At 47.7% G+C, this 23400-nt stretch overlaps 1 protein-coding gene across 3 annotated transcripts in view; it reads right to left on the bottom strand.

Annotated features, from left to right (window-relative positions):
* Ankh (ANKH inorganic pyrophosphate transport regulator) overlaps positions 1-23400 on the bottom strand; it is a 162031-nt gene that overhangs the window by 28047 nt on the left and 110584 nt on the right. For 2 of the 3 annotated variants that reach the window (XM_050144806.1, XM_050144805.1), the window contains exons 2-5: positions 22376-22592; positions 11338-11456; positions 8047-8130; positions 1475-1645 (exon numbers count right to left, since the gene is read on the bottom strand). In XM_050144806.1, the coding sequence (XP_050000763.1) occupies positions 1475-1645; positions 8047-8130; positions 11338-11456; positions 22376-22592 (591 nt within the window). The remainder of the gene's footprint in view (positions 1-1474; positions 1646-8046; positions 8131-11337; positions 11457-22375; positions 22593-23400) is intronic. The other variant, XM_050144807.1, reaches the window with a different exon arrangement.

Raw genomic sequence — 23400 nt, forward strand, 5'->3', positions numbered from 1 at the left:
CACAGTGACTGGCGACAAGCCATGTCAGTAGGAGTTAACTCTGAGCAACAGAACGCTATTATAATCTACTTTGGAATCAGTCAATATATATAAATGTGTCTAATTGCTGCAGGACTATTTAGCCCAGCTGCAGAGACTCCCACCGTCAAGGCCTTCACAGGAGTCACACACACTGAGCAGAGCCGTAGGTGAAGCTCAGTAAGGGGCTAGCCGTGTCTTAAGACATCTACGGCCAAGGTGTGTGCTACCTTTGTGCTATCTTCCAAGCGTGGCTCCTGTTACACAATTTTGGTTTCGTTTCTTAAGAGGGTAACTGTTACATCATGGGACCATCTCAGGCATTTTGATTTCTTTCTCTCTGCTGGAGGCTGAGCATTGAGAGAGAGGTCGGTCCTATCAAGATAATTGTGGTGGCCAAGTGGAAATAACCAGGTAGGGAGTCAATGGTAGCTTGACCTGGGATGAGGTACGTGATCCACACAATTACTGTCGTGACATGATGGAAGCATTGTGTGGTTAAGCTGGGGACTGGGGGAGGAGTGTGGTCAGGGTTAGACACGGTCACTTCTGTCTGCCTTGTAGCAAGAGAAATGATGCCTACTGCACACGAAGAGAAGCAAGCATGCACACAAACCCAATCCTGTTCTTAACGAGATGAACAGAATACCTTGGCCTCCTGTGACAGGTTGGCTATACTACTCTTAACTGGATTCTCACTTGACGTCTAAAGCCCAGGACAAACGCAATGTTCTCCATGGAGGCTTCCTACATCACATGACTAAAACTGGAGGCCTCTGGATTCCTTGCAGTAGAGATGCTGTTTTGGACTCATCTAGTGTTTTGTTTTGCTTTCTATGTTGCTTCTATGTTGGTCTTCCGTATCACGCTATGGTACCTAAAGCTCTGCTGAGTCCCTAGGAGGAGCCAGATTAAGATACTGGGACTAGCCAGTGCAGAGTATCCACAGAGCCTGGGGCTGTGCTATCATGTGAAAAACGTGAACACAGAGGTTCCATAGATCCTAAAACTTTCTGGACCATGAAAGAGGTTGCTGTGGTTCAAGAATATGAGGAGGTCATGGGCTGTATTACCCATGACTGGACACAACACACGGTCTCCTCATTCGGTGAGAAGGAGGCTGAATGGTCACTTCTACTAAGATCATTTTCAGCTTTAGAGTTCATGATTCTCTGATGGCCTACCCTCAGAAAAGCCCTGACGCTTGGCCTCTGGGCTTAGCACACTGAGTTCTCATTTCACAGTCTCTGCGTCTTGGGCAGACTGTGGTTGAGCAGGTAAAGACTGCCCTGGGGGTTAGGGAGAGAGGGAGAGAAAGGGGAGTGGGGAGGGAGAAGACTCAAGATAGACAAGGATGACCAACATATGACACGTGTGTGAAAACCAGACAGTAAGTCCAGTTAGTTTGCACAATCAGTGTGTGTTAATATCTGAAAAAGTCAAACGGTGCACGCACCCCCAGCTCTGGGCCGCTCCTGTCGGGGATGATGTCATGGATGTTCCGGTAGTAGCCCAGGCACAGGGTGGTACAGCGCACCAGTGCACCCATGTACAGAGACAGGATGGGGATGAGCAGTGGCTCCCGGCACTCCAGGTGACTGTGAAGCAAAATGGCTACGAAAACAACCTGCGGAAGGGAAAACAGGCCAGGTCAGCCGAATGAGGGGAGCTGGTCTGAGAGGCCGGGCCGCCCTCCTGAGCTCAGTAGACTCTAGTCTGACCTCCTGGGACCCAGATGCAGATGCCTGGGGTTCACTGGAGAACCACAGCCATGATTTTCCTAGCTCCACCACTGAGCGTCTTTTAAGGCAATTGTACTTCTGGTTAAAATGACCAACTAGAAATACCTAGAAACTTTGGCCTCTTAGCTGCCTCGCTCGTGGCTACTGGAGGCTTATTCCATACCAGAGGAAAAGGCTGTGACGCAGTGATGTACAGGGCGGGAACAGTGACAGGCTAAAATTCACTGAAAATGCTGCTCCAAATACCACTAGAAACGAAGATGGACTTCTAAGCTTGGAAATGTATTCGAATATTAACTACAATGTGACTGCAGTGCCCATTTGTTTACTGAAGTTAGAGACCTGGATGTCTTATACGTGGAAGTAGCAGGCTTCATGTTTACCACTCGCGAAACTGACGCTCCAAACCACAGTGGTGTATTTAGAGGCTGTGTGGTTGGTAGAAGTGACCATAGTCGGGAGAGACTGAAGCCATGATGAAGTGCTAATCCCCCTCGGATGGCTCAGTCTCGAAAGCAGCGTTTATGATGTATTAACCTCCTCATCCTGCAGCTGCCGGGAACGTGGCCAACCTCACCATTGGGTCCTCAGGGCACAGGGGACAGAGGCGCTACACGGATGTGTGGCTATGAGCGGGCAGCCGAGAACGCAGGCGGCTCGGGCAGACACGAGCTGGGGACAGGCTCACTCTCGCTATCTCATTCCCTCGGCCTCACACATATTTGTCAGGCCAGGAGGACACGCTGGGCCGCAACAGAAGTAAGGATGCCCACCTCTGTCCCCATGTGCCTTCCGCCTGGACCAAAGGCACTGAACTGAAAGATATGAAGGCCGGCAGGAAGAAGCCATGCTAGGACACACTGAACGGGCCAGAAGCTTGGGCCTTTGAGGCTGCGGACACGATGCCCATACTCAGCTAACGAGTCAGCAGAGCTCCTAGGATACCCTTTTATGCAGGCATGGGGCGGCACAGCCATGGCAAGCTACCCATTTTTGCCATCTTCACACTGTAAACCAGAGTGCTGGTGTGTAGAGTCTAAAAAAGTGAAAACAGGAGGATCAAGGGTGTCCTGTAATTCCTAAGCTGTCAAGACAGTTCTGCAAGACGGAAGCCTGAGGAGCAGGACCGTGGAGGAGGACCTGAACGAGGAGAGGAAAGACATATACCAAAGAGTAGGGAGGGGTGACAAGATACAACGACGGAAGGGTGATGGGTGTGTGGGCTTGGTAGGGGAGACCCCAAGGCCAAGGTGGAGATGCTGTCAGTCTCCCCCCAAATTCTAACCGACTGATGCGTGCAGCCCAGCACTCGCCGCCGGCCTTCCATCTTCACAGCAGACATCACTTTCCAACTCAAAGTAATACCTCTGCATTTTGCCTTCCAGTCCAGAATCACAATTCTGAGTCTGTCATGGCCACCGAAAGCATGTCAGACTATATGAGAAAGGAACCTGCTGTGTCAGTGACGAGGGTGTCCCCAGAGAAAGGATGGTCCCTGGTACTCAGGGATAGAGACAGTCCCAGACTGACCTCTCAGGGCTGGCATTCTAACGGAGGGGACAGATACACTAATCAAACAATGGGCCAGCGAGCACCCACTGTCTGTCATGCAGAGTTGCCACGGGAGACAGGGAGACAGCTCTGCTGTGCTCTGCCTGAGCTGAGCTGAGACTGAACAGAGGTGGGAGTGGCAGGAGGAGGGAAACTGAGGCAGAGTATTTCTTCCAAGTTGGATCTGTAGTAGGTGGACTGTGGACCAGAGAGCAAGGCGGGAAGAGAGCCATGCTGGGGCCCCACAGGCAGTAGGGTTTGTGGGCCTGCAGCCCCTTTTGGGCGTGAAATCAGGGCATGGGAGGGCGGGCAAACCACATTCAAACCATCATGGAAGGGTGAGCAAACCACATCCCAAACCATCACAGGAATGAGTTGGAGTCCTCGCAGACAGAGGCCAGTAGGAGGAGTGTTTCCTAGAGAAAGAGGAGTCTACGGTAAGAGCCACTGAGCTGCTTACGAACCAATGGGAACTGCCTCCTGGGTATAAGGGCACAGGGTTCTTAGTAAGAAGCAGCAAGAAGAACTGACAGAGGGGAAACCAGATCGATGCAGGGAACACACTGAAAAGGAAATAGGAAAAGAGGCAGCAGTGAGTGGCAACTGTCCTTCTGAGAAGTGTGACTGAGAAGTAATACAGAGAAACACGGAGCGGTAGCTGACAAGATAGATAAGGATCCAAAGAAGGCTGCCTGTGGCCCCGGTGTTTTCTATCTATCTATGTGAGGATGTGCGCATGCCCAGACACTCATCCATGGAGACCGAAGGGTCACTAAAAACTAATAAGGCTCCCGAGAAAGCAGGCCAGATGGGGATCCGAGGTATAGGTAGAAGAGGTGGCCCTGAAAGAGAGATATCACCTCTCCAAGTGAGGGAACGTGGAGGCTGCAAGCTCAGCTCGCAGGATGGTGGCCACGGGACAAGAATGTGGTTGCTTCACTTTTCTCTGTGAAGTGGGAACCGAGGTCATCTCCTGGGAAGTGTGACGGGACAGTGACCTTCTGCAGCAGCTGAGGTGACCTGCAGTTTCTGCAGAAGCATTTGCTGCTGGGGGCAGGTGAGGCAGCCACAACAAGGGACAGTTAAGGCTAGGGTCTTGCCGAAGGCTGAGGTGAAAAAGCGATGATGCAGAGAGGGTTCCCAGACGACCTCTGAAGTCAAGGATGGGTAGGTTTCAGCAGACGGCAGGGTCTGGGAGGGGCCAGGACAAACTGCATCAGGGGAATTCTCAGTTTGATGCTGAACAAGCAAAGAAAGTCTAGATGATTGTGGAATAAATCAAACCAATAGCATTTCAGAAAGAGCATGGTGGTATCACTGACTGGGACAATTGAAAGTACAGTTCAGTATGGAGGAGGAGAGGTCACACGCCTCAGCTTATGCTGATGTATGACACCGAGAAACTCTGGGCGATATTTTTATGTGGAGCCGCTGCTAGAACTCTGAGCATAACTAGCCACTGTCACGGATGTTTTCTCACTCATTCACTCGGGCCGTGAAAGCTCCTGGGAAGAGCTGCACCGTCCATTGAACCTGCGGCAAGGCTGATTGGGAGATTCAACCTGCAGTGGCCCTGGAGACGCTGGAATGTTGCAGCTTCATGGCCTCGTTAAAATTTATCCCGGGCTCCCTCTAGCCTTGCAAACAGCCATTCCTTGTCCACCGCTGTCTGAACCGACATCCTGAGACCAACAGGTGAGCCTTTTGGACTATATAAACAGAAGTCCCAGTTCCCACAGTTTGGAGCTACGGATCTCCGCTTTGCCTTGCTGTAACCAGCCTACATACCATTTTCACCAATGCACTTTTAAAAGTGTCTTGATCGATGGTTTTCTTTGTTCTGTTAGTATAAAAATTTCTTCAAGCTATTGCCACACCAGCATTGGAATCTGAGGTAACCTAAATCTGTATTCCTGGGACCTGGGTGCCCATGTTCAGCTTCATCTCTCCTCCCTTTGGAGCCGATAGTTATGTTTCTGCACTGACAAATGGCAAGGGAGATAGTTCCAAGCGCTCTGCACGGCACCTAGCGACCAATGATCAGATTAGGCATCCTGGGTGCTTTCAGGAAATGAGAATGAAGAGGGGTGGGAGGGTGTTGGGAGAGTGGTGGTTAGGGAAGTGGGGGGCCAGGACAGAAGAGTTACAGATGAAAATGGTATTTATCACCCCAACCAAACTGTGACAGGAACTCAAACAACAAGGTCTAAAATAACTTCTAGACTGGGAACAGCCCGGGGGCAGAAGGCACCTGAACTCCGCTTCCCTTGCTTCTCCCAACCAGATCTATTTATTCCACTAAGCAGGGACCAGGATCGGGTTGAAAATGAAGGAGGAAAATGGCCGTGGGCGTATGGCAAAGTATTTTCCATAAGCGTGGTTTGTTTTGTTTTTTCCTTTCTGTCCCTAGATGTGGACTACGTCTATCCTGGGCAGAGCTAAATGCCTCCTTCTCCCTCTCGGCTCGCTTTTGTCTTCTGCCTTTGTAATGGCACACATCTGCAAACTCCCCCTGAGCTGCTGCTGCTGCTGTTTGAAAGGCGAGATGTTTCTTTTCACTTCAAATTAAACAGCGAATGAACCAGGCAGCTTAATCCAGCTCTCGGAGGATGCTGAAGGTAACGCTGGGACAGAGCTCTAATAGCTGTACAGAAAAATTAACAAGCTAGATCAAAGGATGATGCTAGCTGGCACTCGGGCACACGCATACATGTTAGCAAGAGTTATTTTCAATTACTTTCCCATGGAATAAATGCAATTAATTTGGTAATTTAATTCCCGGTCTTCAGGGAGGTAAACCTAACAGTTTAAGTGTAGATTATTTCCAAACCATGGTTTATAGATGAGGGTGCACAATCAAGAAAAACGGAGGCACCGACTGGAGGCGGGACTGAAAAACCCTTCTTCTCAAACCCCACCCCACTAGCACGGCTGAGTCCTGCTCAGACTGACACACTGTAGGGACTACATATTCTTCCCCAGAAATCTTCCCTGTCCTATCCTTGAAGGGAAGAAAAAAAGAGGCAAGGCGTGCCAGGGCTCGTGCCTGAGAACGAAGGGAAGCCAAAGCCCTCCTCTCAGACACTGTGGTCAGACAGAGGAACCAACTTCCTCTTTCATTTTAAAATGTAGGTGTGCTGGCTAGTTTTATGGCAACTTGACACATGCTAAACTCAGCCGAGAGGAGGGAACCTCAATTAAGAAAATGCCTCCATAAGATCAGGCTGTATGCAAGCCTATAAGATGTTTTCTTAATTAGTGGTTGACAGGTGAAGGAAGGCACAGCCCGTTGTGGGTGATACCTCCCTGGGCTGGTGGTTCTGGGTTCTATAAGAAAGCAGGCTGAGCAAGTCAGTAAGCACACCCTGCCATGGCCTCTGCATCACTTCCTGCCTCCAGATTCCTGCCCTCTTTGAGTTCCTGTCCTGACTTCCTTTAATGAAGGACTAAGATATAGAAGTGTAAGCCAAGAAAGCCCTCTCTTCCCCAATTTGCTTTGGTTGTGGTGTTTAACCACAGCAATGGTAACCCCAAGTAAGACAGTGGGGATGAAGTGTGGGGAATAGAACATGGCACCCACACAAGAAACCATGCTTAAAAATAATCCCAGGGCTTTGGAGTTGGAGGCAGGAGGATCAGAGTGTTCAAAGTCAGCCTAGGCGAGAGAGAGAGAGAGAGAGAGAGAGAGAGAGAGAGAGAGAGAGAGAGAGAGAGAGAGATCTCATAAGAAATAAATAAACAGAAGCAACAAGAACAGAAAACCCCAGTTGATAAGATGGCTCAGCAGATAAAGTGCGTGCTGCTCAAGTCTGGCGACCTAAGTTCAATTTCCAGAAGTAGGCACAGGCAGAAGGAGGAGAAATTACTGAACAATGCTGTCCTATGATCCCCCACATGTGTGCCTAGTACATGTGCCTCACTCATAATAAGAAATAAAGTTTTTTTTGATGGCGGGAAGGTGTTGGGGGGAGGATAGGAGGGATGGAAAACTGGTTGATATGCAAAACGAAAAAAACTTTAAAGAAAAAAATTTAAAAAAGAAAGTTATAAAGTTATAAAGAAGGAAAAAAGAATAATTCCATGAGTGCCAAGTGCTGATTCAGGAACCCAGTGAGAGAGTGCATTCTATCCCATAAAGAGCATGCCTGCAAGGGCAAAGGGACCATATATGACTGGCCCTAAACATACTCGGTGTTACTCTGCTATTGTTGTGTGTGTGTGAGTTACACATGTGTGTGCACATGTGGAGGCCAGAGAACCTGGACTGAACCTGGAGCTCGCTATGTCATAGACTGGCTGGCCAGCAAGCCCCTGGATCCTGCTGTCTTCCCTCCCCAGGGCCGGGGTTACAGACAAACACTATCACGCACCTCACTCAGTGCTGGGCACTGCTCTCTGGTCCTCATGTTTGCATAGCTGGCCCTTCATCAACTGCACCACCTCGCCAGCGCCCTTACTGACCTTACTAATCACTTCACACTCACACACTTTAAAGACAATGGTTCAACTCCCAGGCACTTCCTTTAAAGCTGTACCACCCTCATCCTAGCAATACCATACGAGATTGGACTTTGATTACAGGACGCTACATCCAACCACTACCAGAAGCCATATCTGATGGGAGCTGCACACTGGGAGGCACCACCCCCACACACTGTAAATACAGTTTCGACATCTCAGGTCCATCCAGACGGCCACTCCCAGGAGCTATGACAGACACAGGGACCACTGTTACCTGAGCTATGACATCTGAGATGGAGGCGCATCCCACCAGGAAACTGTATTTGTGTTTTAGGAGAATGCCAGCGTGGGTCCAGGCCTGCCGGAAAGAACAGAATTTTCAGTGAGAGGCACAGCTGGGATTATGATGTGTCTTACCTTATGGCTTAGTAGGTAGTCCTGAAATACACTCCAAAAATCATAGCAGTGGTTTGATTAGCCTTTCACCGGTAAAATAACTTCATCCAGCGGCTGGCTAGCTCCACGCTGGATTCTGAGTGGAATGGGTGACTGTGCACATTCATTCGGTATCACTAACCAGGAGGTAAGCTGAACGGATGGGTTGGTCACCACGGCTGGGAGCGGAGAAACCGCCAAGAGTGGAGACACAGGATCTCCCAGAGCAGTGACCCCCAAACGGCCTGTCCTTCCAGAAAGTACATGAGAGCAAGGGTTCTAAGCTGGTTCTGAGAGACTGACATCAACTATGTGGTGATACTGACTGCAGGATCTGAACTCGGCTTTGTGTGTTTGAGGGAGGCTGAAGGAAGTCATAAAACAGGAGCTGGCAAGCCTGAGGTCAGTGGGTAGCAGGTGTGGAGATCGATGCTCACAGCAGGATCTGGGTAAGAACTTCACATCTTACCTTAATGGCCAATTTGGACCAACAGACTGTATTGGTTAGATTTTTGTCAGCTTGACACAAGCTAGGGTCATCACAGAAGAGGAGACCTCAACTGTGAAAATGCCTCTAACAGAATGGAATGCATGCCAAGTCTGGGGGGAGGTTTTTGATTGAGAGTTGATATGGAAAGGCTCAGCCCACTATGGACAGAGCCACTCCTTGGCCAGTAGGCCTCGGCTGTACAAGAAAGCAGGCTGAACAAGCCTTAGGAAGTGGCGCAGTAAGCAGCGTTCCTGCGTGGTCTCTGCTTGCTTGGTTCCTGCCTTGGCTTCCTCAGCAGCAAACTGCAACTGGCGGTTGTCAGAGGAAACAAACCCTTTCCTCCCCCAGCTTCCAGTCATGGTCTTAATCCCAGCAATAGAGAGCGAACTAGAACAGAGAGAAACAACTTGGAGTCTGAGCTGAATGCAATGGCAAGTCATTGGGTCTGGGACAAGAACTTGTAACACAGTGGCTTCATCTACTTCCTTCCCTGGCTCTGGAGTCCCAAGGTGTCAAATGTCTAAAAGACGCGTAGATAACATTTGTGAATAGCACCTCGTAGGTGGCCTTATTGTCTTAATGTCATGGGAGGGGGGAACTTCATGACCTCTAACAATTATCTCCCCAACCAAACTGTAACGATGGTGCTGCAGGTATGTACGTGTGCATGCCCACATGTGCAGATTTGTGCAAAGGTGAGATGATTGCTTTTGACACATGCTTGGCATTTTGTCTTTTATTAGCAGTGTCTCATTGTTCTACTGGGACCTTCAGAAGAATTTATGAGTAAAACATGAAGGAGAAACTCATCAAGACAGATACTCCAATATTGTGCTGGGTGACTCTCCAAATTACTTGGGACTAGAGTTGTTACAGATTTTAAATTCTTCCAGACTTTGTTTTGTGTGTGTGTGTGTGCATACATATACATAGATAAATAGATATAGAGAGACAGACAGATAACCAGGAGTCGAGACCAAGATCTAAACACAAAATTTGTATTCTTACACAAAGAGTCTGACAGTAAATTTATACAGCATTTAAAAGAGTTTCGCATGTGAATTAGAGTCTCACACATGAATGTACAGTTTCCCACATGTGGCGCCACTCAGCAAGCTTTAGGTTTTGAGAAGTTAGCATCCAGGATTTGGGATGAGGGAAACTCAACCTGTACTGAGCTTTAAAAATGGTGCTGTGGTGAAGAAAAACAGCTGGCAGGGACAGAAGGCAGAGCATCTAAGAGTCTGCGACTCCCTTCTATGAAATGTCGTGAGTTCCCAGAATTCACTGTGTAATTACAGCTCTCTGTTTAGATCCCCACTTCCAGTTCACCGGGTGGACAGAGTGACATCATAGGTTCAGTCTATCCAGTTCAATCTTAACTCTTTCAGCATCAAGACTTGATTCTGATCTCTGATGAAGCCACCTACATGCACTGGGTTCCTGGTGTAAAAGTGTGGGGTATGGGGACTGCATGGCCCCTGTGAACTATCCTTGGGTTCACCTGCATCAGCTACTAGAGGCAGCACAGCTGGCCAAAGTCATAAGAGGAAAATTCAGGCGCAGGTGGTCACAGGCAACCCAATTCTCCAACCAACGGTAATTTACAGAGGAGCCAATGGAAGAATTTATTGCTAGGTATTAAATATTAATTTTGTATTGTCTCTTTATAGCTATTGCTAAGAGAAAAGAGCAAAGCCTTCTCTTCACGACCATTGACACAGGATTCGTGACAGCTCTTTCTTTGTGTCGTAAGCCTGGTAACTAAGTGATGACAGCTCACCAGAATGTTCAGGAGAAGCAATGTTGTGAAACCCGCAGGTTTGCATCACACGGGCAGCCAGTGTATGAGAAAGCTAGCCTCATCTCCTGCTACCGAACCAACCAGAATAAACAATTGAATCAAAACTTCCAATTGTGCTTTCTTGCCGCCTGCTAGGCCTTGTGGCAGATTTATATAGTTATGATAAATTGATGAGATACCGGTTAAAGCTCAAGGGTCCGTTGGAACCCACCTACACTCTAGGTGACAATGGTCAGCTGCCTTGGGAATGAGCTCGATGGTGCCTCAAAAAATTCAAAAAATATGTAAGTACCAGACAATCTAACAATCCCACTTCTGGACGAGTACCCCAAAGACCTGAAAGCAGGGACTCAAAGGATGTTTGTACACTCATGTCCATGGCTTTACTCGCAGTAGCCAACATGGAGAAAGGATATAAATGAACACATAGATAAAATGAATTTTATCTAGACAAGGAAATATCATTCCGCTTCATAAAGGGATGAAATCCTGACAATTTCTGTAGCACAGAGAGAACATTGATGCTATCTATAATAAAATCAGCCACTCATGAGAGAATGAACAGAGTTTGGGTCCCCGTGAGTGGGGTCTTAATATAGTCCCATTCATAGACATGGGAGGTAGCGCATGGTTTCTGGGAGAGGGTGTGGCGAGGTGGAATTCCTGTTTAATGGGAGCAGCTATCATATGCGACATAAAGGCGCTCGCTTTCACAGAAACACGAATGCCCTTCTGCCACTGAAGCAGACACATAAAAAATGCCCAAAACAGGGAATTCTATGATGAACATATTCAGCCGTTAAGAAAAAGGAAGGCGCACACTGTCCTCTGCTTACCATAGCGTCCATGAAAGGGAAGGCAGCGAGATACAGGAAGGCTCTTCGTGTCTTGCTCCCCACAGACTCGTCCACATGATGGAGCTTGTTGATGATGTAGTACCCTAAGTCACTGTAGGCTACAAGGGACCGAAACAGACACGGTGTTTAGAAAAAGCTAGTTTACATGACTTTTGCTGAAAACACTGAACACAATTTTAAATGTCACATCTGCTTGTTGTAGAGAAGTCAAAAAAAAAAAAAACCACCATCAGAGACCCACACAGAATCTCATTCTTCTGCTAGTGGGTGGCTGGAGCTGCCGGCTACCCAGTACTTTCACTGGTATGTTGGTAAGCATGTGAGTTTCAACACGCATCCCTAAGGAGGTCAGACTGTACACTCCCTTCTAAACCACAGCAACTCTGAACGGTGTCTTCCCAATCGCTGAACGACTCTCAGTGAGTTGATTTACCCGATTTCCTACTGTGCGTCTGTGATATCATTTGGACTGCTCGGTGGAAATAGCTAAAGCTAAATACTTAAACTTATTAGGTATTTACAAAGAGAAAATTTCTGGAATTTAGCATTTGTTTTCAGCCCAAGTTTTGACACCTGGCAGCGCTCAATGCCACTGCTTTGGGAGGAGGGAGTCCGGAACTGGAAATTGTCTGTGTAATAGAAAGGATGTCCAGAGGGTATTTGGGGAGTCCTCCTGCATCCAGACTGGTCATGGTGTGGAAGTGAAGCACAGAGGGACCCCAACATATAGACAGGGTGTATTCAAGCCCAACAGATAAGAGGTAAAGATGGAGGCATAGAGGATCCTGACAGATGCCATCAGCAAAGACAAAGGGACGGACTGCAGGCTTGAGCTCACAGAGGCGGTTAAGACAAAAATGCACCGATGTTCCTCAAGGCTTTACAAGGGCTCTACCACACGTGTCCTGCTCTTACAACTACGGCTGTACATGCACGTGATACCTAGACGCAACTCTGAATTCACAACGGAGCCAAGGGAAAAATTAAGACCCCATGTCGGAGTCTGGGGGGTGACTTATCACCACACAAACCAGTCAATGGAGATAACGCTCCTCTGTCAGGGTTGGTCTTGAGTCCCACGGGATTTTGTAGTAATGTGACCTTAAAAAAAAATGACTTTTAGGAACCTGAAATGTCCCACTGAGAATAGCAGAGGTCACAGTGGGCACACAGCTAAAGAAGCGAAGATGGTTCTGATGTCCAGAGAACAAGTCAGGGTTGAGGTGACAGCGGCAGAGGTGAGCAAGGGTGTTGGGTGAGGAGAGCGGCGAGTCTATCAAGGCCACCAAGGAGCCAGAAGAGAAGCCCAGGGAGAAGACACCCTGAAACAAAAGAGGAGCTCGGGGAACATGAGACCGTCACAGCAAGGGGCGGGGAGGGGACAGCTGTGCTCGGATCTGCCATCTGGATCAGAAGCCAACAGAGATGAAGCGCAGACAGGAGGCCCGAGTTGACCCTGGGAGGCAGCGTGAGAGCTTTAGTCTGGTCTGCAGTGCGGTACAACCAGCCCGGCAGTCAGCTGATGGAAACACAAAGCCAGGAAGTAAGAATCCCGCATCCCACACACAATCTACTCTGGGGGCAGAGCCGTGGACTTTTTCTCTTTATCATTGCTGCTATTTATCTGTGTGTGTGCTTTTATGTCATCGGCAAATGCTCACTTGTGCAGGGTCTTGCGAGGAGACAGTCTTGACCTACCCATACAAGCGTCCCTATTCTGGCAGAAACCACTGGAATGGAAAGGTCAGCCATGCCACAGGCAAGAGCATGGGGCCGCTATGAATAGCTGGCGAGCGAAAATCCCCTGATAAAGGTTACAGTCCATGGAGCAAGCCAGCGGACAAGACTTGACTACAAGGCCGACGCTGGGGACCATGGGAAGGGCTGAGGGCCAGAGCGATAGTGACATGGGCAAACCATGTCTCCCTGAAGTTCAAACACCAAAGTCCCAACCTCCAGACCTCAGAATGTGACCTTATGTAGCTACAGGACTATGGCAGATATAATAAGATGAGGTCATCCTGGAGTGGGTGTTCAACCCAACATGACCAGTGACCTTGTGAAAAGGGAGCGACTGATACAAAGACAGCTATGCACAGGAAAAAATCCTTGTGAGGGTAGAGCCTGGGCAATGCAGTCTCATGCCAAGGGCTGCCAGGAAAGTCTCAAAACCAAAGGACAAGCAGGGGGCAGCTGTCCCTCAAAGTGCTCAGAAGGAATCTGCCCTGTCTACACTTTGACCTCAGACTTGCTGTCTGCAGAGCTGTAAGACTGTACACTTCTGTCACTGAAGCTACACGGTCTGTAGTGTTTTGACACAGCAGCCCTACTAATGACTACAGCTGGGTTCCGAGGAAGGTGTGGCAGCAAGGAAAGATGGGGCGGCGAATGTGTGTGGCTGACAGAAAGGTGTGTGATCTGCACCTGTTACCTGCGAATAGGGAACACTATGGAAGTGAGCACCCTGACTCTGGCAGTAATGCATTTTAACTGTAGCATCAAGATGGAGATTTAGTGTAAGATATCTGGGTTAATGGCAGCTTAAGGACGGTGGGGTTCTTGAAGCTTTCTCTAGGCACTGTCTCGGGAATGTAAGTTACCACTCTTGTTCTTCCAGCTCCGAGGGCCTGCCTGGTTACACGGGCCCAGCTTCAGAGCATCTGGGACTCATGGGCACAAGGGCTACTTTTGCTTCTTTCTGCTTTAGACCCTTCCTCTTCCTGTTTCAGCTACTAAAGGGGAACCTGGAGGCCAGAGACAGTATTTTTTTTCCTCAGATTTTTTACTTATTCTTTCATTGGGAGAAGAATCTGATTGTAACTCAGTGGCTTTTCCCACCTGGATACTGTGTATATAAAATCCCAGGACCTGTTTCCACCTCCTGTCTTCTGTCCGCAGCTCCACCCTCCTGGGCCAGCCTTTGAGCTAGTTCCAGCTCAGCCAAAGCTGGTGGCTGGGGTGATTTGTGTAAAATGCTTTGCATAGTCCCTAATGACTATTTAGGAGGCTTCAGCTCCTAACAAGCCTTACCAAGACTGCTTTGCAAACTAGTCTTCCTCCTGAAGAGGAGAAAGCTATAAAACAAATTAAACAGAGCCTCTGAGCAGATGACACAGGCTTTATGACTGCAAACAGCAGAAGGACGACACTGACTTGACCTATGGACTGGTAGGAGGCTCAAAACAAGACCAAACAAAGAGAGGACGGCCCTTCGAATGATCTCATTACCCCAGCCAACTGAGAACATCCCCTTTGCCATCAGTGGTTCTCAAACTTGCAGGGCTAGTAGTTACCAGCTCTTATAGCAAACTGTGAAATATTCATATTAATGAAAAATAGTCTAATAAGGAGTATCTTCTGGGAACTGAGACCCCCATCAATTTCAGCAACATTATAATACATTCAATTTCAAGATGTAAAATTCACAACAGGTAGAACGCCTGTTCTAATTCAAATTTCTAAGGTATGGATGGGTAAAAGTCTCTCCAGGACCATTTACTGACCCATTGAGTCCTACTTAGGAGGGTTTTTGTAGGAGCCTACACGTTCATCTTGGGTCTCTAATGTATGTGTTGCTTCCAAAGAGTATGTGTTTACATGGCTGATAAACCACATTTAAATCTCCTCAACAAATATGCATTGAATGACTTATTCAGATGAGGCGCTGTGCCAATCACCCAGCCGTGAAGGAGGCAGCTTTCTGCACACGACTGGGACACTGATATATAACAGACTCAACTACATTCCGTGCTGGGCAGGGTTTGCCCAGAAAGCATAGGTATGGGAGATGTGCATAAGGCCAAGTCCTTGGAGCAATACCCTGGGACCATGTATAATGTAAGCAATGTGAATATAAGATTGTAGCATGGGAGTCAAAGCCTGGCTGGTATAACACTTGGCAAAGTGGGAATCAGTGCAAGTTACTATGGGTATTGGCTTCTCACTGGAGAGTATGTCTATTCCTGAGTGAAAAACCAGGATGTAACCTGGGCTTTGATAACTATAAATTGAAAACATTGATAAATCCATCACGCCCAAAAGAAGGGATTGTAAAAGCGTTCTCAGATCTTGCCGCCCCTTTATAGCAACGTTCTTTATGACTTTTTGGCTCCTTTTGTCGTATGCTGTATAGTTTATGTGCCCACCCCTTGACCCTAAGTTAGCCAGCAATGTGCTCTGGTCGGCCAGTAGTGTTATAGTGTCTCTGATTCTTGACTTCAGGATGCTTTTGCCTTCATCCTGACAGCTGGAGCCCAGCCACGTCCATCCAAAGAAGCCCAGACAATGCTACTGGACTAGGAAGGAAAGGAGCTCAGCAGAGGTCACAGGGCCATCCCCAGAGAGCACCCTCAATATCAGTTAAGTCACACCCTGATCTTTAACTGCCCACAGGGGTGCGAGCCCAGTAAAGTCGAGAAGAATCCCCCGCACAGCCATGATTGGTAGAACAAAACTGAGCACTTGCCTTTTAAGCTACCAAGTCCTGGATGGCTTTTGTTTTCTCTTTTTTGTTTGTTATTTCGAGTCAAAGTCTCATGGAGTCCAGGCGGGCTCAAACTCATGCTGTAATGAGGATGTAACGGGTCTTTTGGTCCCCCTGCTTCTACCTCCCAGGTGCTAGGATTGCAGGTGTGCAGCACCACACTGGGGCTCACATATGGAGCTTGGCAAATATTCCACTTTCTGAGCGACATCCCCTGACTCCCTGGTGGGTTGTCAGATAATACACAAAATGGCTTATTCCTAATACTCTGATTGGTGTGATTTTCTATATGGCACCCATCCACCTTTCCTAGGGCTGGTCTATGATTCATGAGTAAGTGGGAAATCTGAAAAGCTAAGCCAGACAGAAGGAACATTCTAGAAATTACTAGAAATTATTTTAGTTACCCACAATAAGAGCCTGTGTGTGTTCAGTTCCCCTGCTGGCTCCCTAGGTTCCCTCAGAGCATGAAGCTGGTCCCCACTGGGAACAAATATAAAGAAAGCTAAAGGCACACAGCAGCTCCTCCATCTGCATGAACAAGGAAGCCAGAAAGACTCACAATGGACGACAGTAATCTGGGCTCAACCAAAACTACCTACAATATCAGGTCAGTGGCCTGTCCTCACTACAGGTTCGCTAAAATCAAGCAATGGGATATTACCTGCCTCATGACTGCCAGGCTTAATTCAAATGTGGTGGTGGCAAACCCTGTCGCTGCAGTCTGTGACTCCAGGAAGAAGTTCCGGCTATGACTAAACTCCAAAGGGATGCTGAGTGGCAGCCACCCAACACATACGTTCAAAGCTTGTGTGGTTCAGCTAGCTAGAGACAGGCTGTGGGTGTGCAGAGGGCTGACAGGGACTTTACAGCTACAGAGACTTTGAGATGTAAAGTCTTCCAAATCCAGCACAGCTCCAGCTGTCTTGTCTGCGCATCTGCTCCATGGCATGAGGTCGGTGGGGTGTCGCTAAGTAAGACCATCTTTCCCTCATGAGTTCCACCAAGCTTTCCTAGAGGAAAAGTCTGTGTGGTTGGTGGAATCTGCTCCAGCTATGTCTGGAAACCGACACCCATGTGCAGAACTGTCAGGGACGAGAGAATGCCTGCCTCACTTTCCAGTAGTGAAAAGTGAAAGGAAAGTCGGAAAACAAGCATGAAGGAAGAAGATGACATTAGCTACCGCCCAGGCAACGAGAAGGACCAACAGCAGGTCCTTTCCTTTCCTGGGACAAGAACAATAATAACAAATGATGCAACAAAGAGCATCCAGTGAGCACAGTCTTATAGCCACTAACTGGCGCACAGAGATGACATCAGCAGTCTTGTAGCCACTAACTGGCGCACAGAGATGAGCTCAGCAGTCTTGTAGGCCCTAGCTAGCGCACAGAGATGATGTTAAAAGTCTTGTAGGCACTAGCTGGCACACAGAGATGAAATCAGCAGTCTTGTGGGTACTAGCTGGCGCACAGAGATGACGTCAGCAGTCTTGTAGCCACTAACTGGTGCACAGAGATGATGTCAGCACTCTTGTAGCCACTAACTGGCACACAGAGATGAAATCATCAGTCTTGTAGGCCCTAGCTAGTGTACAGAGATGATGTTAGCAGTTTTGTAGGCACTAACTGGTGCACAGAGATGACATCAGCAGTCTTGTGGGCACTAGCTGGCGCACAGAGATGACATCAGCACTCTTGTAGGCACTAATTGGTGCCCAGAGATGACACCAGCTTGATGAACCTAAGGTGCCAAGTCTGTAGTCAAATTTTCAGATATGGACACGGTTCAACTTGAAGCCCCTCTGAGTGAAGATGACCCCCCCCTTGGGGGGGGTCAGTAATCATTAGCATCAATACTAAAAAGACTGGGCACATTAGTCACTTTCTTAAAATTCATGCTCAATGTTAGTGTTTCTGCAGTCTTTGGAAACATCATGGAATGACACACAGTATTTACAAAATAATCTTAGAGACCCAGCTAAACGAGGCATCCGTTTACGCCGTGGACATAAAGCACAGCTAGAAAACAGCCGATTTTTCTAAATGTGAAATAGGATTTTTAGAGGCCACGGGGTTTAAAGATGCACAGTAAGAGCACAGCAATCTCTACTGGTTAATTTAACACATGTGAGCACAGCATAAATCTGCCTTATTCCATGTGGATACCCCTGAGGCATCACGAGCGTGCCCACAGGTGGCAAAGGCAAATAAAAGACATCTATATTAGGCACCCATCACACCACTTCCCTTCCTGGCTTCCTAGCTCTACGCTGCTCTTCCCCACTGCCCCACCCTTCCCCTCCCTGGCGCTCTTTGGTTTCCCTGTGTCCAGGAGATCTCTTCCTGGGCTCAGGCTCTAAGCTCTGGCTGGCTACCTGACTCCGGCTCCAGCACGTGGAAGTCATCCCATACCTGATAAATTCAGGTCTAGACTCATTTTTTTTTTGTCCCCTTTCCTCTGTGTTATAAACACATGGCTACGTCCACCTTCTCTTCATTTCCTTTCCAAGGGCTTGTCCTTTGTTTTATTACTACCCGGCCCTAAGCCCTCTCAAGTCTGGGGCGCGAAAGGTCCTCTTCTTTGCCTTTGGTTTACTCCGCTGTCTCTCAAAGCTCTCACCGGCAGAAATCAGCTCATGCTAGAGCTCTAGAAATGGACACTGAACACACTCACTTTACCACTGGCTACGTGTACTTGGGGAGAGGTGTGGAGTTGGTCATTGTGTTTTGCACATATTTCACTTCTAGTTCCTTTAGGTTCAGTACACATTCTGTGGAACGCTGAGAGGTGGAGGCTGAGCCATCTGAAGGGAGGGAAACAATGTTAATTCTAACTCCCATTCTTCTGCAGTCCCCAGGAGGGTAACTTATGGACTAAAGAGGAAGACAGATACCAATTATACAGATGGTGCATTTGCACAGGTGAGGCGGTCCACAGCCTTATCAACATCATTTCACAGAAACGCAGATGAACTCTGTCCCTGAGAACGTTTACCAAATGTGAAGAAGGCCTCGCACTGGGGACAGTAACTAATATCTCAAAGAGTGAAACCAACAAGGGAAGCAAAGAGCAAAGTGAAAAGGGACCATAAAATTGGCCGCGAACTGAAAGAAACCACCGAAAATATATGGCAGTGCTCAACTGTAAATCAAATGCTAGATAGAAATAGTAGATTATATTAATAGACAAGAGAAGTGAGCATTGGAGACTTAGATACAGACAGACAACAGGCAGACACACATGCATGCACGCACACAAACACACAGATGCATGTGCACACACACACACAGATACATGCCCACACACACCCCTTCAGTAGTACGAGGCACTGAACTCGGGGCCACACCCATGCTCAGCAAATGTTCCCCCACTTTCGCTTTAAACCGCAGCATTGGCAAACTGATAGAGAAGACGGTCAAATTCTTGACTGCATCAGATAGATGACTAAGAAAAACTTTGAAGAGGTCCTATTCTAATATATTAGCCCCTTCAGAGCCAGTCTGTGTGAACCTCCAGGCCCAACCCTCGAAAGAAAGGAGCCCTCTCGCTCTGTGCTCTTGGGTGTCCTTATAAACACCATGTAAAGCTGTGCCAGGGAGATGGCGCGGTGCCTGCTTCACAGACATAAGGGCCTATGTTGGGATCGCCAGTGACATGTAAAAAGCTATGTGGCTGGGCACATTGACAGCGCCAGTGTTGGGAGGGGGAGTCAAAAAGATTCATGGAGCTTGCTGGCCTGCCAGACTAGACAGATTGGTGAGCCAAGGTACAGGAATAGACCCTGGCTCGAAACAAACAAGACAAAATGGTGTTGGGGTTAGGGGTGGGGGCTAAATAAGAAAATTCATGTTGACCTCTGGCTCCATGCACACACGTGCACATACACCTACATGCATATGCTCATGTACACACATACAACACACACACACACAAGGACTTGAGGAAAAGAGTTGAGTTCATTGGAGCAGTGAAAATATAACACCTGCAGAAACAATCAGTCTAGTTTTGTCTGAGAAAAGAATACAGAGAAGCTCAGCTTATGCCCAGATTTCTCTGTTGCATGTTTCTATTCTGGCATTACAAAGCTCCGTGCGTTTCTGCTTATGGTTTTCCTGCTGGCATGTCCTGCCCAGGCAGGGCGTACATGATAAGAATTGCTGCCCACTCGGCCTCAGCCCCTGACGTAGATGATGGAAGGCACGGGGCTCACACCATGGCTTCTCAACTCAAGCAGAGGTGAGTGTGTGGGTTTTCACAGCTGAGTCAGTGTCCCTTGCTACAAGCCTAGCTAGGAGCCGACTGTCTGCACCCTCGCTAAGAGGTGAAAATGGGTTTCGGTGTACACAGGTGAAATGTACCTAGAGCAGGAAACTGCACTGTGGGGAAACGTTTGCTGATGTGAGAAAATAGGAAGGAGAGGTGGTAGGTGCAGGGCCTGGGAGGAGGGAGAGCTGCGGTACAGAATACGGAAGACCAGGAAAGATGCTACAAACGCCGGCGAGGAGAAGCAGAGAAGAATGTGTGCAAAGATGCCTGGTACAAAAGAGCAAAAAGGGGAGAGATTCACCCGTGGGGTTGCCAAAGATGTCGCACAGAAAGTGAGAGTCTAGCAGTGGGTGTTCAAAATCAACTGCTGTGTACTTCTAAGAGAGAAGTAAAAGGAACAGAAGTATTAGCTGTAAAAAAAAAAAAGTCAAGAGTAGCAAAAATATTTATTTAGCATAAGTGGGATAAAAGAATATGTTTGATTTAAATCTAAGATCTTATCGTTTTAAATTTTCCATTATTAAAATGGAAGAACAATTGGCTCGGGCTATATTTCGGCAGGGAAAATGTTTGCCTGTTATGTTTATGTTATGTAGCCCTGTGGTGCATCCCCATTGCCGCGTGACCTGAGCGTGGAGGTGCACACCTGTAACCAGAGCTCTGAAAGGTAAGACAGGGAAGTCAGAAGTTCAGGGTCAATCTGAGCTATAGGACGTGCCTAAGGTGCCTTGGATTCATAAGACAATACCGTACGATAAGATGGTAAAGCTTAGAGTTAATATTTTCCTCATGGCGGTCAATAACACAGTCTGTCCAGTCTTTCTCTTTCCTGGTAGCTGATATGACAGTCATGAGCCATCATCCCAAAGTCATATAACTGGCTAAAATAGGGGACGTTGGATGTATTTAGGGTCCAAATAAAATAGCAAAAATGAATTAATTTACTTATTTAGGCAAGACCCTTATTTTAAAATGACATTTTCTCAATACATACGCTGACTTTGGAAACGACTCAAATGCAATGTAGCCGCAGAAATTGTGTCCAAACCCTCATTAGGGCATCAGTGATAGAAAGAAAGGCACCCGGCTCTGCCTGCCCACTCCCTGAGCTCCTGAGTGCAAATGAAGTGATGGCTATCAGCGCTCCGCTGAATACACCCACCAGCAGACTTCCTCTCCTGTCTGCTGCTCTTAGAAAAAGGAAAACCACGAAGGCCCTTTTCCTATTTACTCTCCAACTCACAATTGCATAATTACTCACAATTGTGAGTAAACACTGGCTTTCTATGAATGAATAGATGGTAAGTGGCTTGGGCTAATCCTTTGGCTCCTCTACTTCCTGACATTCATGCTTCTCATACCACCAGCCACACTTAAAGTACACAGCCGGCTCATGAAGTACCATTCAAAGTGCTTTAGGCAACTGCTTTCAACAGATGTGCCCCGCCAGTTTTACACCAGGAAGACAGAGTTGTTTTAAAGCCAAGATATTCTGAAACCACACCCCCATAGGTTCTAGTGCCACCAAGAAGGCAGAAGGAGCAGCCTAGCCCTGACACTACATGCTTTTCTGAGTCTTCAGGAGCATGTGCATAGCTCCTGTGGCTGGGATATAGCTTTCTTGTTGCAGGGACAGCCCTGCAGGGGTATTCAGGCATGCTGTAGCTGGGATCCAGCTTTCTTGTTGCAGGGACAGCCCTGCAGGGGTATTCAGGCATGCTGTAGCTGGGATCCAGCTTTCTTGTTTCAGGAACAGCCTTGCAAAGGTATTCAGGCATGCTTTTGAGTAAAGCAGCATCCAGGAGTCCTGGAGAAAATTAATCTCAATAAAACAACCTGTCATTGATTGGCTCTCAATGGTGATAAGCACAAATTCAAAATAACAGCCACCATACTTCTATTCTTGAGTTGCAATAATGAGAGTGTGTCTGCTATTTTGTCCACCTCCTGGAATGCTATTATTAGGTACTATGGCTAAGCTAAATACCATTAGGTACTAATACTATTTAGATTTCACCTATGGATGAAACCACTCACTCTCTGACTTTGGAAATCAAAGGCACAAAACTAGATTTAAGGGAAAAAAAACTGTTTTAAAATTTTACTGATTTAGGAGAGCACAAACTTCAATCCTTCTATCCTCCGAAATTTTTATGAGAAAGGTTCAATAATCGCTAAAGAAGCCACTTAGCCTGCAACTATATTTCAAGCATTGAGGAAAGAAAGAAACAACCAAAATGAAAAGCTCACTGGTGGCAGGAGCCTTACCTATCAGGGTGTGGAAGACGGCAGCGATGGCACCGGCCACCACCATGCACAGGACGGCTTTGGTCCTATCTCTCTTGCTGTTCACAAACACCAGGCCCACATTTTTGAAGTCACTCATGGGCCCTGTGAAGAACTTCATCAGAGAGTACGCCAGCCCATAGCTGGCCAGCATCTCCACAGCATCTTCCTTGACTGCAGCGATGCCCCGGTTCAAGGCCTGCAAGGGAGAGAAGAGCCAAGGTCAGCATGAGAAACAGTGCCACATCTCTGCAGAATCCCACCTCCCACATGGATGGCAGATGGGCTTTCTGGGCTAGACGACGCGCAGTGTGTAGGGTGAGTCTACTCCTGAGTTCGTAGAAAATACCGGTTTTTCTTTTCCTTTTTCTTTTTTGCCCATATTAGCATCAGTCTGAGTACCTTTTGGGGGGGAGATACCTGTCCACTGGGAAAAGTAACAAATCCGAGTATTTCTGAGTATCAAAAGGCAGTTTTAACAGTACTACCTAAAAGCTGGTGTTTTAAAACTCCTAACTTGTGGTAACTCACGCCTGTGATCCCAGCTTGAGGTTCTTGAGTTCTAGTCCAGCGAGGGCTACTTGGCTCATATTCTCTGCCCCCTCCCCACCTTCACCTGACCCCTTTTCTCTGACCCCCACTTTTCCTCCTGAAGGAGTCCCCACTGTGCTCTCATGTCACACGCGTGTGTATGTTGTTAATCTAGATCCACGTAAGAGAAGCATGCAGTACGTTGTCCTTCTCCCGATGACCCTCCTGCTCCCCTCCACCCACCCTCTCCCCTTCACACAGCAGTTATACGCCGTCTATAACAGACTTGTTGTTAGAGTCGTTTTAAGTTCTTGGAAAAAGTGAGTGACGATAAGGCGATTCTCTCTTGTCCCCTCCCCCGAAAACACAGCACCTCCCCCACGAGCCTGGCTATAAGTGATGAACCTATATCAACACATTGCCATCTCTCATCTGTAGTCAACAGGAGACTCATTCTTTGTGCCCTACATTGTAGC

The sequence above is a fragment of the Alexandromys fortis genome, unplaced genomic scaffold (genome assembly GCF_014885135.2).
Source record: "Alexandromys fortis isolate MF-2015 unplaced genomic scaffold, M_Fortis_MF-2015_v1.1 scaffold_52, whole genome shotgun sequence".
Classification (NCBI taxonomy): domain Eukaryota; kingdom Metazoa; phylum Chordata; class Mammalia; order Rodentia; family Cricetidae; genus Alexandromys; species Alexandromys fortis.